This window comes from Equus quagga, chromosome 2 (assembly GCF_021613505.1).
Source record: "Equus quagga isolate Etosha38 chromosome 2, UCLA_HA_Equagga_1.0, whole genome shotgun sequence".
In the NCBI taxonomy this organism is placed as follows: domain Eukaryota; kingdom Metazoa; phylum Chordata; class Mammalia; order Perissodactyla; family Equidae; genus Equus; species Equus quagga.
The window spans coordinates 172,038,947-172,055,303 of NC_060268.1; the positions used below are offsets into that span (position 1 = coordinate 172,038,947).

Here is a 16,357-nt window from a genome sequence, read left to right on the forward strand (position 1 = left end):
GACATTATGGATGTAATTAATGCTACTCAATTGTCCACCTAAAAATGGTTTAAATGGCAATTTTTAGGTTACATATATTTTACCACAATGAAAGAAAAAGAACAACCGAGAAAGCTTGGAGCTGAGACAGAACCCAGTCTATCTGATTCCAGAGCCTGTGATCTTTCTCCTCCACCGTGTCGTCTTTTCAAAAGTTAACCAAAGACAAAAATCCCCCCAGATCAGCTTCCCAGTGGCTGCACGAAAGAGCAAGTCTGGGAGGGCAGGTAGGCTGACGTCTGAAGGACCTGCTCGCTGGCCGCTCCCTCCTGGCTTCTGTCCAGCTACTGGCCCCGAACCTAGGCATCTACTTCCACTTTGCGCTGTGTCGTTAGCAAGTTCTCATGTCGCGGTCTCCCTGTGCAGCGTTTTTAACAACTGGGTAGTTGTCCTTCAAATAGACATACTTCTGTTCCTCCCCCAACCTTTCCTGGAAAACAAATTCTCTTTGCCCGAAGGCTGATTTCTTTTCGGTTCCTCCTGACATCCTTGAGGCTGATGTGCCAGCTGGGGCTCCTCAGAGCAGGCTCATCTGGGTCGCTTTTCCTTTTTCATGACCTTCCAGGTCAGAAAATTACACGTTCCTTTGATGCTGGTGGAGCCGGCTCTGCCTCCGACCCCCGATCCTGTGTGTGTATAGTATTTCCTGTCCAGAACCCCTGTCTTTAGAGTGGCTGGAGACAGAGAAAGGTGCAGGCTTCCTGAGGACACCCCCACCCTGTCCCTACCCAAGTTCCGCTCCGGGTGGGCAGCAACATTGGTCTCTGGGGTGCCTGTGCTCCGCCAACCCATCGTGTGGCCTGACAGGCCCTCCCCGTTCGTGGGCCCTGGGCAGAGAAATGACATCATGGGGGGGTTGGCTGAACTCCCTGGATTTTAGGAGATTTCTGCCCCTCCTGCACTCCCAAGCCCTGTGGAATGAAATCTTCACTGGAGAAAAATCTTCCAAAGCCAGGATATTTCCAACACGATTTTAGAGTGCAGCCGATTTGGAAGCAGTGGAATGGGAGGGTGTTCTGGAAGATGGAAACTTGGCTTGGCGTGCCCTTGCCTCTCACACGCAAAGAATGAAGAACACTCCCACTGTGAGCGTTCCGCACCCCAGCCCCTTCGCACCAGAGCTCGTTGCGAGAATTACCTGCACGTGGCTGACCCAGAGCAGAGTTGGCTGGATTCAAACCCCTCGCCAGGAAAATCCTGCTTCTCTGGGTTCCAACAGCCAGTTCGCAGCCTGTGTAAACAGTGTCATCTCCCATCACACACTTGGGGCCATAGGTCATGACCAGGGATTATCGAATTGACAGAGCCCAACTGGCCCCGTCCAGGCACATTTTGTTTCATTAATTATCCTTTTCTGCTTTTGACGTAAAGAGTCAAGGTCTGGGTCAGGGTTGTTTGTGTATTTTCCTTTCTTTCTCATTAAAGTTGCCCAGCTCTCAGGGCCCCTAGCTAAATTCTGCCAGTGTTTAAAAATGTCCTCTCTCGCTTCCTGACCCCTAAAAATCCTTCATCCTGATTTCTCCGAAGCCTTGAACAGCAACGGAAATATGGGTCAAGATCCTTTAAGCCCCATCTGCTTTTCCCTTCTTGAAGAGTTGTGGCTATTTCTCAAGGGCTGTGTTTCTTCACTTTGCTAACCCAGGGAACGTGACACAGTGTGACCTAGGGTGGCCAGGGCAGCAGGGGCACCACTGGAAAGGGCTGGAACCCCGTGAAGAGGCAGGGTTTGCTCAGAGTGCTTCTTGGCCTCATGGCCCCTCACACGGTTGGTGAGCTCTATAAGCCTGCTGTCTGTTTAGGGTCCTCAAAGGCAATCCTGCCATCTTAAATTTGTCCAGAAGTGTCAATTTTGCCATAGGAAAACACTGATTCTTTCAGAGCCCTGATCTTCTCAAAATACTTCCCAGTGTGCAAATGCCAGAAGTCAAAGGAAGGAAGCAAGAGTCTTCCTCATTGTCCAGCCAAACCCCCTTCATCCTGTGCGCCTTGGTCAAACCTCACCTGAGTCATGTAGCCACCTGTGTCTGATGAGGCCACCTCTCTGAGTTCTCCCTCCTGGGGGCTGAAAGGCTGCAACACACTGGGCTGCCCACAGTCCCCACCAGCCTTGAACTCCTGCCATTGGCCAAGTGAGTTGGTCTATGAGGTCCTTAGGGTGGAGCTCATGACCTGGGCACAGAATGGACACTCAGGGAACCAGTGTGGCTGATGGACTGAATCAGCTGGGACCCCAGCTGGAGAAGCAGCAGGCTCCTTCCTTTCCTTCTGGACACAGCAGTAGCCCCACCTCTTCCTCTGCTTGCAAAGACAACTCCCATCCCTTGCAGTGTCTTCCTGGCCTGGCAGAGTAACCGGCCGTCCCCAGGGTCACCCCCAGGTTGGTGTGAGAGATCACTGCCCAAAGAGTTAAGGAGATGGCAGTGTGGTTGCGTGTGTCTGTCGTAACGGGATTGTGGGCCTTACAGACGACGCTGGGCTGTTTCCCAACACAGTGTCACTGCTTCCTCATCTCCTCCAGCCGTGAGAAGCCCCAGAGAGCCCCATGAGCCCCTCGGAGTCTGGGTCTTGGCTGTTCATCACAGAAAGATAAAGGTGCAGATCAGGCTCCATCTGCCTAAAGGCTTGGTGGCAGTCGGGCAGAAGGAGGACTCCTGGGTGTCCCTGTGGAGAAGGCCCCTTTGAGAAATGAGTGCTGTCTGTTGGAGAAAAGAGAAGATCAGTGTTTTGTGGAGGCTGAAGCTTAAATAACTTGAGGAGTGTCCTCTTTAAGAAAAAGAATAGAACGTAAGGTACAAAAGTGAGCATTTCCTGAGACTGGAAAAAGAAATCACAACAAATGACTGGAGCCTTGGAGGTGCAGGTCCTTTTCATCGGAGATCTCAATTTATTGGAAGTGCTTATGTAGAAATGTCTCCCCACTGAAACCTGGCTTCCTCTCCCACCTAGAACGTTCTGTCGCTCCCAAGACTGCAAGAAAAGGGCCCCAAATCCTAAGCAGAGGAAGCTTAAGAGTGAGTCACCGCTGACTGGAGACGGAGCCCACCCTGATGGGAAGCAGCGAGCATCACCTCCCCTTAGAACTTAAAAGAAGCACAATGGGACTTACCATTTTTCCAGCTTTTACCCCAAGGACCTCCAGCCACCTGCTGCCTGAACAGCCATGTGTCTGCCCAATGGGGCTGTGTCTGGCACGGTGCTCAGGCCACGCCGTCCACCAACCAGGCTAACCACATGCATGCTCAGGAGGAGTTGGGGCTGTTTCGGCTGCAGGAGTGAGACATCAGGCCCAGAGTGGAGGAAGCCACGGCGCTATGACACTTCACGCACGGGCGTTGGGCCATTTATTTTCCCTCAATGATCAAGGAAACAACACCCTGCCTTTTTCCTTTGGTTCTCTTCTTGTTTGGGGCCCGTGGATTGTGTCTGCTGCCTGGCTGTGAACGGAGAGAAGAACTGCTCCAGACGGACACTGGGCACACCGTAGTGGCTTTTCCACATGGCACTGAAGGTTTTGATTAAAGAGGTGGAAAAATGGAGCTTTTTCTTCTTGTCAGCCAGGCTGTAAATCAACCTTGGAGTAAGGAAATGCTGCCCAAGGCTGCTGTTCGGGGACCTCTCTCCTTTGTCTTCTGGTTGGGATTGTATAAGCAGGTTTAATTTCAAGCCAGGATTTGGGGTTGGAACAAGCCCCCATTTGCCCACCTCCTGCCAATCCTGCTTTCTTCCCCCAGTTCCCATCCCTGGAGTCGAGCAAGCTGGGCTGAGTTAGTTCACGGAACTCAGAACCAGCCAACTGGAGGGTGTGGGGAGAGAAGCGAGGACAGAGGAAGCCCCAGTGACTTGGGCAGCATTTGCAGGGTCCTCTGAGCATCTGGCCTTGACTCTGGTTTCACAGATGGTGACTAGTCTGGATTCTTGGCGGCAGGTGGTAGATACTTAACTCCCGGCTGCTCAAACAGAGGGGGTATCTATTGGAAGAGTGGAGGATAGGATCCAATGAAACCAGACACCTGAGCTGAGGAATGCCCCCTCCAGGCCTTCTCCCAGGGCAGCTCCAGCTCCTCCCCCAGCCGGCCGCCCCCAGGCCTCCAGCCCGCGGTTTCTGCCTGAGACAAGCACTGACCCTCCAACCGGCGGGAATGAGAAAACCCCAAAGGAGAACTCTGACTCGTCCAGGTGTCATGAAGGCAGGGAGGAGACCAGATGGCCTCATGAAGGCTCTTCTGCTGGGCAGACTCCCTTGCTCTCAGCCTCCCTGTCCCCTGCTCTGGGAGTGCACGTGCGCACACACATATTTCGCAAATATATTGAGCGCCTAATCCATGCCAGGAGCATCATCAGTGCATTTCAGCAAAGTGGACTGGAGAGACGATAGGCTTGGGAGCCAGGCAGGCCTGGGTTTGAACCTCAGCTCCACTGTTGTGGATTCTGTCTCCAAGCTCGGATCGGGTACTCGCTGCTCACAAGCATGGTGCTCCACTCTGCTGAGACAGGAACAACAACATTCCCGCCCCTCAAGCTCTCTAAGGCTCAGTTTCCACATCTGGGACTCTGGAACAACCAGTCCCACGTTGCGGCATTGCTTTGGGGAGCAACAGAAGTATACATTTGTGGGGAAACTCACATCGAGGGGCCAGGGACTGTCAGGTCAGCCCCTCTCCTGGGGGCCCACCACTGCCTCCAGGCCTGGCTCCTGCTGGAGGCTGACTGCCTCCGCTGCCCCCACCCACGGCTGGCCCTGGCACTCTGTGCACAGAGCTTCCCGCAGCTGATGCAGATCCCCTCGTGAAGGATCGAAGGGTGGCTTGGGTATGGCTGTGGGCGTGCCTCTCCCCTGTTCCTGTCCTGGAGGAGAAATAGGGGTAGCCCCCTAAGAACGGTTGCCTCCATCCTGGTGTGTGCAGGGCAGGCAAACCCCCAGGCAGCCCCTCGTTTAGGAGGAAGGGGACCCCCTTGAACCCCTTTCTTCCAGAGTGTCTTGCCTCTCTCCTGCTCAGTTTTTCCTGAAAGCCAAGTCTGTCCATGTAGGGAAATTGCAAATAGTTTACATGGGGAATGTCAGCTATCCACGTATGAAAATATACACATCATTAAGCCCTAAGTACTTGCGTCTGGAGATAGAACGGACCGTCTCCTGGGCTGAACTTTTGTCCACTGACGGAACCGCTGCTAATGAGTGGGAGCTCCTTGGTGGGATGTTTTCATATGTTGAAGTGAGGCGTATGTTGGCCATTAGCCTGTGTGTGTGTGTGTGCACATGTGCGGGGGGTATGTAGGACAGTGCAATATAAATAGCATTTGCCAAAACATGCAGAGCCCACTGCACGGCATTATCCAGCCCCCATGGGCATCCAAGGAGGGCTTGCTCTTCAAGGCCACAGTCGTATCCTCCTCACACTATCCGAGAAGGACTGTGGTGTCCTTGGAGGACGTGACGGTGCTTGGGCATAAGGCTCTCTGACCAGCTTGCCTGGGTTTGAATCCTGTCTTTGCTTCCATGCTCTGTGTGACCTTGGGCAAGTTACTTAACTTCTCTGAGCCTATTTCTGCATCTGTAAAATGGAGATAATAATAATAAAACCTACCTTGAGAGGATTAAAAAAGATAACCCCACGTAAAGCTCCCAGGACTTAGCATATGGTAAGTGCTTAAGAAGTGGCAGTGATGATGGTGATGACAATTGTCACTGGGAGGTGGGATTGGGTGGAAGGTCCTGCCTGCTCAGAGAATCATCTTGGATGAGGTTGCGTTGGAAGCGGGTTCTGAAGACTAGCTGGGATTTGGATGTGCCATGATGGAGTGGGAAGGGCTCCTTCCAAGGGAACGAGCAAAAGCCCAGTGGTGGCTGGAAAGCCAGAGCTTGCCCAGGAAACAGCGAGTGTCAGGTGAGAGCACTGGCAAGCAGAGGGCAGGAAGGGGAAGCAGGTCGGGGAGGACATTGGGGCCAGGTCTAAGAAGACGTTGGACTTAGTCCTCTGGCAGTGGGGACCAACGATGCCGTGTGGTGCAGAAAAACTCCCTTAGGGGCCGTTGTGTCAAATGCCAGAGCAAGTGGTATCAGAGACCTGTGAGGGGCCTACTGAGTGCTCCAGGCCAGAGAAGAGACTTCCTGAAACCAGGGCAGTGAGGTGGGGATGGAGAGGAGGCGTGGGTGGGAGGGATACCAGGGCTAAGATTGCTGTGCGCGCATGCTGCCGTCTGTGAAATGGGGACTAGTTGGTTTTGAGTGGGGCCAGTGAGACCAGAGCTCTATCCTTCCCCCAGAGCCGGCTCAGAACCCCTGATTTAGAGTCTGTGCAGCTCAGATCCACTCCCCAACTCTGAGGCCCGCCATGAAGCCGCTCCAGATATCGATCCCTGCTCTACCATGGGCCAGCAGTGTGATGTTGGAGGGGTCCCTTCTCTCAGTTTCCCCATCTCTGCCATGAGTGGTTGAATCAGTTAAGCCTTCTGTGATCTCTGCTCCATCTCGGGTCCTGGATCTCTGAACAAGTATAGGGCATGTGTTTCCAGAAGGCCCTGAGGGTGGCACCAGGGGCGCTCACTTCAGGATTATTGATGACTACTGAGGAGGTGTGGGGGGTGGTTCTGAAGAACCTTTCACGGCCCTTCAGTCATGCTCCATCCCTACACGCCTCCAGGGGCTGTTTCCATTTCCACTCTGACATCCTGAAACAGGAGGCCTTGAAGTCGGGAGAATCTTTGGAAACAAGGTCCTCAGACACGTGGAGATTCTCACTGATGCAGGAAATGGTGTGCCTTCCTCCTGCCAGTCATCGCGGTGCAGAGGGAGACAGCAGTGCCCAGGGAGAGCAGGTGCAGCCGATGGCAGCTGCACTTGGAATGCCACCCCTGGGGCTGATTCAGCAATCAGTGGCTGCCCGGGGAGAGAACCAGCCCCCAAGAGATAGCAGCACACCCCGTCAGCTGTTCCGGCTTATTAACATTCTCTAGATGAGTCCTCCCCCCTCTGAGCTGCACCCGCTACTGCCCCCTGCTCACTCCAGCCTCCAGGCCTTGTCCCCAGCAGTCCCCCTCCACCTGGAAATCCAGCCTCCCCCTCAAGATCCAGCTGTCTTCCCTCTCCAGGTCTCCCTCCCAAACTGATCTCGAATTTTTTCTCTCAACTGCTATTGCAAAGGCCACACTCCTCAGGTCTGAGATGAATCACTTGGTAATTATTTCAGGTGTGCCATCTGGCCTCCCTACTCTTGGAGGACACGGAGGCCGGTCTACCTGTGGGGTGTCTGCGCCAGGAAGCACAGGGGCCTGGGGGTTCAATAGCGCCACCTTGTGGATGACTGCTGGGCTGGCCTCGGCAGAGCTGGGGTTGGGCGGTCAGCCTGCCCTGGGGCTTCAGTCCCTCTTGCTGCATAGCCACTGAGGGTGGGCGTTGGAACATCCGAGGGAGGCAGAACCTTGGGTGTGGTGGGTGATCAGCACATGCTTCCTGGACTGAGGACTGAGTAAAGCTCCCCTGGGGTGGCTTCCTACCCAGGCCAGGCCCGTGTCTTCCCCACCACCATCCCTCCCTCCCCAGCCTGCCTCAGTGTCTGAAATGCTCCCGACTGTCCTGCTTGGGTTAAGCACAGAAGGCCCTTGTGAAGCTGCAGTTATGACCCGAGAGGGGCGAAGCCTTGAGCAATTGCAGCACCAGGAGGTTCTGGGGTGGTGTCAGCCTTCCCATAGGTAATCACCATTAGCCTGCAGGTCACCCCAAACCAAGCACATGCTCGCTCCAAAGCCATCGCTATGCAAACACAGCTTCACGACAATCCTTAGCTCTTCTATCCAACCAGTCTGCCCCCCAACTAAAATCCTGAGGCCTCTTTAAAATCCCACGGCCACCAGTGCATTGAATCATATACTGGTCGTCAATACCGTGCCTGAATATGGCGGAGGTTTTGATGGAGCGGAGGATGAGAGAGGTCTGGCTTAGGCCACGTGTCGAAGTTTAGGGTCACAGGCAGTGGAGGCTGCATGAGGGCTCTGAGAACTTAACAGGAGGTTGGGGACCAAAGGAAGGAGAGGGGCTTGGAGAGGAGTGAAGATGCAAAGCCCACTGGACCGCTCATCCATTTCCAGGGGCTGCCTGCTCCTGTTCACAGTGGCCTGAAGGGCTCTGCTCAGTGCACTGTGGTGCCCAGGAAAACACCTCTGCAGCCTCCATCTCTTGTTGCCCTACAAGGTGCATTCTGGTTAACACAGAGCGCAGGAGCTCCCTGGATCCCCAGAACCTGTGGCGTAAGTATCAGGAACAGCAGAGAGGGAGTCTGGGCCATAGCGGGAAGGAGGTAAGAAGGAGCGAGCGCTCTGAGAGATTCCCAGGAGGGACTACAGCCCACCAGGCACATGCTGCGTCTGTCCTACCACTGGAACTGCTGGCAGCCTGGCCCCGTCCGAGCGCGGCCCCTAGTTCCTCTGGTGTAGGAGATGGACTCAAGGTCAGCTTCTCATTCCACACGGGCCAGTGGAGCAGGCTCTTTCCCCTCCGGGGGAAGGAGGCTCTTATCCGGAGGTACAGACTTACAGAGAGTAGAGAAAGCACAGCCAAGCTTTAATGCCACCGCTGTCCCACCCTCCAGCCTCAGGGTGGAAGAAATGAGGAGAAGCCTGAGCCGCAGAGAGAAGCCAGGTGCAGATTCTTTTGCTCCAAGTGTGACTTCAGGGGTAGGACAGGTGGCCCTGCAGCCCACAGTTCCTCAAGGAAGCCAAGTCCTTTCTCGTCAGGCCACAGGGGGAGAGCTCTCTGGTCAGTGGTCCCGGGCAGATGTAGCCATGTCCCCGAGGCATGTTTTACTATCTTACACTGTCCCAGGTGTTGGCTATGGAGCTCTCCTTAAGGAAAGCTGGGGGTCATCCTGACTGTCCTTCTGGCAGGGCTGGGCAGACTGGGCACAATGAGGTTAGCCAGCTGGTTAGCTTCAGCTTCCCAAGACCGTCAGGAGGCCAAGCACTCGCGGCGGAGCCTCCGGCAGAGAAACCCTGTGTCCAGTCCTTCCTCCAGGCCCCGGAAGCCATGCCACCAAGAGCTAATTCCACACGTTTGAAAGGAAACTTGGTACCTAAATTCACACTGGTACTTGTTAAAGTCAAGGCCTGCCATCTGGAGACTATTGAGTGACCAAAGAAATAAAGTGTCACTTCAAAGTACCGCTGGCCTGAGGGGGCCTAGGCCCCAGGGGGAGTTTTACCAGAGACCTCCACCAAGACGCCTTCTCCCGGTTGCTTTCAGCTCTGCAAATCTCTAAGGGCCTTGGGGCCTTTGGTTTGGTTAGAAATTAGAGGAACATCTTTAACAGGGAGGAGGATGGTATCCATCCTTCCTCCCCACCCTGACCCTAAGCTTCATCCCAGAGGGACAGTCCCTGCTAGAGAGAGCCACAGTGTGCCCAACCCTAGCCCTCCTGGCACACCTGAGTCCTCAGTGCAGTGAGAATGGCAATCCTGTCCAGAGCCCGCCTGGCCTCCCTTCCCCAGCCCACCTCACAGGCCCCCTGGGACCACAAGGGGTTCACTTCCTGGAAAGAGATCTGAAATGGCATAGGATTGTCCTGGCTCAAGTCGCAGGGGCTAGATTGCAGGGGGCTGTGGTTGCTGGGGCTCCACAGCCCTCTGAGCATCCTTTTTCTTATGTGATGTGGCAGACCTTGCATGCAGGCTTCGGAGAACCTTGCACTGGGTCTCCCTTTGAAACGAGCTCCCCTGCATGGAGGGGCAAGAGCGACACCCTCTGCTTCCATTGATGCAAATAACAAACGTCCGCTGAAATGCCCCTTTGAGTAGGTGCTGGTCTCACCCTCCTGGCAGGTTTGGGTTTCCGTTCCCAACTTAAGCTGGCCAACAGCTTCTTATTGCCTTTTTATTGGCAAAGGTGTCACTCCCTGGAGTCACTTGAAAGGGGTTTTGGTTGGAATCGCTTAATCTCTTCATGTTGAGCCAAAGGCTGAGTTTAAACCTGTGGTCGTTAAACCAAACGCATTATTACCCGCTCATTAACTCCCGTCAGGGCTTGGACTGTGGGCAGCATCCCCAGAGCCCTCCTGCCAGCCAACCCCAAAGAAGGAGAGTGGTGTGACTTCATGCGCACAGCTGGGTCCCTCCTAGATCCTGGACAGCCCCTCCCATCTGCTTAGGAGGAAGCCGAGTGGCTGAGAAGGGAGCCCAGTTGGCTGTCCTCTGTGCAGGTGGGAGGGCCCGTGAGGAGGGGGAGGTCTGAGGCCAAATGCTGCTTTGCCTCTGACCTCATCCTCTGTGAAACCTTTCCCAGATGACCCTACCCCGCAATGATCTCCCCCTTCTCCGAACCCAGCGGCTCATTGCCCTGAGCTGCGTCATCTTCCATGTAAGTTCTGCCTGCTTCTGCTGCTGGAGGGCCTCACAGTGCCCTGGTCAGCCCCAGGGCTAAGCTCACACCTCAGGGGCCTCCTAGGAGATGGTGTGGGTGAGGGAAGCACAGGTGGCCCAGACGCCCCACCACCTCCAACCAGATTCGCTCTAGACCCACCCAACCTGGGTTCAAATCCCCTCTGTCACTTACTGGCTGGGTGACCTTGGGCAATTGACTTAACCTTTCTGAACCTCAGTTTCCTCATCTGCGAAGTGAGCATCATAATAGTATCTGCCTCACGGAGCCTTAATGAAGATTAAATGAAATAATGCATGGAAGGTATTTCATTCAGAGCCTGAGCAGAGTGGACTGCAATATTGGTAAAACCATTGCTACCCATTATATTATTTCTATTGGTTTTAAATATTGGGTCTACCAATAAATTTCATTTGGAAGAGGAGAAAAGAAGTTTGCTACTGAAAGAGTTTGAGAGCCGTTGAGTTCCAACCAGTTCATTTTATACACCGCCACAGATAGCCAAGAGAGGCAAAAGAACTCTTCTGTTAGGATGTTACTTTATTTCACTTAGGTCTTACTGGAGAAAAAGTGCTTTGAGGTCGAGGACCACACTGACTTCACCTTTTAACAGCCCCCCACCCTGCCCCCATGTGCCCCACACTGGGCTGGGCCTACTGTGGGCAAGGGCGCCCTCCCTGGGTGAAGTCTGATGACAAAGTGGTGGTACATCTGAGTGCATGCAGGTGTGCAACTCGTCTGCCTCTCCTGAGGTCCAGGAAATGGTTCTGTTTCTCCCATGGCCCACCCACTCAACATCTCTCGTCTTTGCTGACCCACCTCAGGTTCAAGGGCATTTCCTGGCACAACACATTGTGCCGTCTTGCTCAGTAACAAATATTACCGCGGGCACCAGTTCTGAGCCGGGCACTGGATCCTGCAAACCAAGGTTGTATCAGCTCTCCTTCTGAGGCAAGTTTGCCCATGGCCTTGGGGTTTGTTCTAGTATTTGATTGCTCTGAAGTAGCCTGCAGTTATTCATCCCCAAGAGACTCAGCTGCCAGAATTCCCGAGAAAGTTCCCCAAGTCTTAGAAGCAAAAATCCTACAATTATCAATTCCCAAATCTCAAAGGACCCGTAGGGCGTCTCTGGAGCATCTCCTTCCTGTTACAGAGGAGGAGATGGAGGCACAAAATGGCCAAGGGCTGAGTCAGACCAGAGCTTGGGGCTCCTTCTGCCATGTGAGCATCTTTTCTGCAAAAGGAGCAGCAGTTGCCCCAGAAGCCAGTCCTCTGGGGGTTGCCCTTCTGCAGTCTCATTCAGCAGATTTTTAGTGTGAGGAGAGCAGAGAAGGGCAGAAGCTGGGGGGAGCCACCACTGCCCAGAATTGGTGACAGCAAACAAGCCTGCTATTCTGTGTAACTGGCTTGCAGCATTTACCATGACAGCAGCTCCCCCACACCGGAGGCCTCCCCGACCCAGGGGCTGGGTGCCTCTCAGGCCTTGCTGGGGAGGGAGGCGCCCCGTGGGCAGGGGAAGGCCTGCAGAGAGGGCAGGGCCTGGGAGAGAAAGAAAGAAGGGAGGAAGGAAGGAATGTGGGCATTCTGAACCATGGGGAATAGAAAATGAGCCGCTGATTTCCTTCTCCAGGGCTGTGCCAGGCTGCCGCTGCAGGCTTCCCTCCACCCCCGGGATCAGCCCCCCAGACACCACCCAATGGGCTTAGCAGAGTAACCAGCCCCAGGGTTGCATTTCTTTCTTTCTTTCTTTCTTTCTTTTGAGGAAGATTAGCCCTGAGCTAACTGCTGCCAGTCCTCCTCTTTTTGCTGAGGAAGGCTGGCCCTGAGCTAACATCTGTGCCCATCTTCCTCTGCTTTATATATGGGATGCCTACCACAGCATGGCGTGCCAAGTGGTGCCATGTCTGCACCCGGGATCCGAACCGATGAACCCCAGGCTACCGAGAAGTGGAACGTGCACACTTGACCGCTGTGCCACCAGGCTGGTCCCCAAAGGGTCGCATTTCAATAACTGGGAAGAGAAAGCAAGCCTTTCAGATTTTAGTGTTTTGGGAAAAAAGATGTGTTTACACCCTGTCTTTCTGAACCCACTTCCAGCAATTTTCTGAATTATCCCTGTGATTTATTAAAAACCCACCTCGTGGCCCAGCTGGTTAGCGAACAGCTGGCGGAGGGTGTGTGGCGGGAGGAAGGGATGTGGGCGTGGGCGGGCTGCCTTCTGGCTGTCCCAGCACCTTCCCAGAGGTGGCTGCTGCTCCTGGGTAGGACATGGAAACTCTCAGAACTGTCCTTTCGAACTTGAAATATTTAGGCCAGGCAGCTTAACCTAGACGGAGAACAAAATGACAGTGGTCACGTTGATTGCACTCTTTCTACTACTGGGCCAAAGGCCTGGCCTGGAGCTGTCTTTGATTCCTGGAGAAACTATTATTCCTGATCATCTTCCTGATGACTGAGGCTGAGCAGTCAAGACCAAAGTTCTCCAGCTACAAGCAGCAGATCTGGGGTTTGAACTTGGGTCTGTCCACGCTGAAGCTGTACCCATTATCAATGTTCTGCGGATGAGGGCAGTGAGGCTCAGAGGAGTCATGTGACCTTCCCGAGGTCACACAGACTGAAAGTGGCAGAGCCAGAAATCTGACCCTCAGTCCGGGCTTGTTCACCCCCTTCCAGCCCAGCCACCTGCCGGCGCCACCAGACCCAGGAGTGGGCGGGAGGGGGAGACGGCTGCCCACCGTGTGCTGGGGCAGGGCGGCTGTGTGCCCCACGCTTGTGGGCAGCCCTGGCCACCCTGCCCTCCCCCTCACTGACGCCTCCTCTTCTCTCGCTCCCTCCAGTCCTCAGTTTTCATTGCGCAAGTCAGCCAGGACCTGGTCTCCCAGGCAGAGGAGAAGCTCCTTCAGAGGCCCTGCAAAGAACTCTTTTCTGCTTGTGCGCAGTAAGTGCTCCCACCCGCCTGGGCTCCCTCCCTTCCCGGCTGGGCATCAGGCCCCTCGGCCACCTGGAGGGGCTGCCGCTAGCCTCCACCTGGAACGCTGGGTACCGGGGGCAGGTCTTCAGTGGCCCAGAGCCCCAGCCAAGCCACCCAGCCGTTTGTATACTTCTTATGAAGGGGAACAGATACCAGGCTGCCAAGTCCAAAGAAAACATCTGCTTCCAAGAGTGTTGAAAGCAAGTGGCTCTGCAGGCTGTTGAGACAGAGGAATGTGCAAAAATGTGACCCGCTCTGGGTGGTTTGGAACTTCTTCCCAGGCCCCCCAGTTCCCACCACTGCCACCAACCAGAGCGGGTGGCGCTGCTGCTGCAGGAGAGGGGCTGCGGGCTGCCTTCTCAGCCTCAGCTGGTCACCTGTCTGCAGCCTGCACAGGGACCCTAATGGAATGTGAGACAAGTTGGTGGGTGTGGTGCCAGCCGTGCATCAATTAAGCCCCTACCTGTCCTGCACACACATGTGCTATGAAAGCGAAACACACACATGTCTGTGTGCCTACACACATACCACTCCCCATGAGCTGACACACGCACACACACAAACATACATGCACGCCAAGAGCCGTCCAGAGCCAGATCACCCCACACAACTGGATGAGTCTAGGAGCTCTTTGTGTGCCCTTGTTCGGCTTTTGCACCACAGACATTAATTGGGTGCCTGCTGTATGCTTGGCACTATGCTAGGTATTGGGAGGATACCATGGTGAACAAGAACCCAGTGCCACCTTTAATGGAGCTTACTGCCAGGCAGGGAAGACAAGACAGCCAGCGCCCCTAGGCACTGGGAGCATGATGATAAGAACAGAGAGCCAGCTTGGGGCTCAGCTCTGTGTTAGGGGCCAAGAAGAGGCCACTGTGAGCAGAAACAAACCTGGTTGCTGTCCTCTTGGAGCTGGTCGAGGGTCAGATATGACAGTGGGCGAGGTCCCTGAACTGTCACCCTGACCCTCCAGGAGTGCCCATCACGGCCTCCCACGCCAACCCCTGTTTCCAAGTTTGGCAGGACACAGCCTCCAACATGCCCCTACTCTGCATGTCCGCTCCCTCTCCTGGGTCCCAAGGGCCTGGGCCGGATTGCTCAGCAGTGCCACTTTTCAAAGGGAAGAAGCCTGCCCTGCCTGCAGCCAGGTGCTGAACCCTCCAGGGGGACCACAGCAAGTGACCAGTAAATTCTGCTGCAGGGACGAAAATCTCCCAGGCACTTCGCTGGTTCCAGACCAAGTCCAGAGCCTGGACCCTCAGGAGTCTCCTCCCCGCTCTGCTCCCCACCACCCACCGCCTCCGAGTCCCAGCCCCTCCCCTGCATGTGGTTAAGTCTGACTGTTCTCATCGCAGCTCATGTCCCTTCTTCAGAGAGATCTGTCTGACCCCCCAGGGACCTCACTTGACTCTAATTCATGAAACAGGTCCCTGGGGTCATTTATTTAATGTTTGTGGTTTGTGACCCCATCACAATGCCAACTGGATGCTCCCTGCTGTACCCCAGAGCCCAGAGCAACACCATGGCTGGTGCTCGATAAATATTGACTGGCGGGATCAGGCAGTCCATCTCCACCAACCTTTGCAGAATGACGGGCCTCTGGCCCCTCGGGCCGCATCTGCCCCGTGTGTTTGCGTTTCCAAAGTCAGGAAATGAATGAGGTCGGGTGTGACTCTGCTGGATATGGCTCTGCCCATCTGCTTCGAGATGGAGATGATAAAATGGTCCTCTGTTTGTTCCCTCTGAGCCAGGTCCGTCCACGACTATCTGAGGGGAGAGCCTTTCCACGAGTACCTGGACAGCATGTATTTTGATCGCTTTCTCCAGTGGAAGTGGTTGGAACGGTGAGCGCTCCTTTGGCACACCCCATGCATGAGTGTGTGCCAATGTGTGTATGTCGGGGGGCGGGGGGTGTACAGGTTTTTCACCTGAGAAGTCATATAAAAATCAGTTACCTCCATGGGCCCAAGGTTCAAATAAAATTAACCATCCTCCTCCTGTTAATTAAGTTCTTTTGTATTCTTCTAGAAATGCTGTCTGCTTATTAAAGTGTACGCACACACAGGCACCCACTCATGTACACATACGCACAACATCTTGTTCCTGCTTTTTTGGTTCACTGTCCGGGAATTCTTCCTCTGCCAACAAATAGAGAGCTGGAATGCATTGTACCTGCCTTATTTAAGCCAATCCCCTATTGATGGGCATGGAGGTTGCTCTCAATGTTGTGTGCATCCTTTCCTAAGTAATGAATAGCTATGTACATATATCTTTATGTACTTTTGCAAGTAACATCCGTAGAAATTCTTACTAGAAGAATTTTGGAGTCAAAGAGCCCTGTTTTAAAGCTGTGAGGGGCTGCCAAATTGCCCTCCCCAACAGCTGCCCTCACTCCAGTCCTTCCAGCGCCCCACTGCCCACTTCCTATCAGCTTCTTCAACACCGTTCTTGTGTTTTCCTGTCTGGCACATGGGCAATGGGATTTCCATCTTGTTTATCTTTCATCTCCACTAATGGGTGAGACTGAGTGTCTTTTCACGTTCTGTTTGCTGCCTTATTCGCTGCAAAGTGCTCTCACACGCACGGTGGTGACAGCCAGGCCAATGTGGCCTCCACGTGACTGATGAGGCAGGAGAGCCACAGAGGGGATGTGGCTTGCCTCGTCCCCCAGCAAGCTAGTAGTGTAGCTGAGGGGGGACCCTGGCCCGGGACCCCCAGAGCGATGCTCTGCCTGCCACACCATTGCAGGATTTGCAGGACAGAGCGACGCCTGTGTTAGGTCCCTGCTGGGCTAAGCTGGCAGACGAGATGGGAGCGTCCCCTTCCAGAGCCTGAGCTGCCCTGTGCCCCTGAGGCCTGGCACCCACGGCCATCTGGGCACCTGTGGTGGGACAGCAAGGGGCCATCCTGCTCCTGCATGGATATCCACACCTTCGCTGGCCGAGTCCCCTGCCGACGCTTTGAAGCTGCAGAACAGGGAC

The 16,357-nt window shown here is 54.5% G+C and overlaps 1 protein-coding gene across 1 annotated transcript in view; it reads left to right on the top strand.

The window, feature by feature from the left end:
• GRK5 (G protein-coupled receptor kinase 5) overlaps positions 1 to 16,357 on the top strand; it is a 214,377-nt gene that overhangs the window by 174,624 nt on the left and 23,396 nt on the right. Inside the window, exons 5-6 of the mRNA XM_046654156.1 lie at positions 13,243 to 13,343; positions 15,128 to 15,220. Of these exons, the coding sequence (XP_046510112.1) occupies positions 13,243 to 13,343; positions 15,128 to 15,220 (194 nt within the window). The remainder of the gene's footprint in view (positions 1 to 13,242; positions 13,344 to 15,127; positions 15,221 to 16,357) is intronic.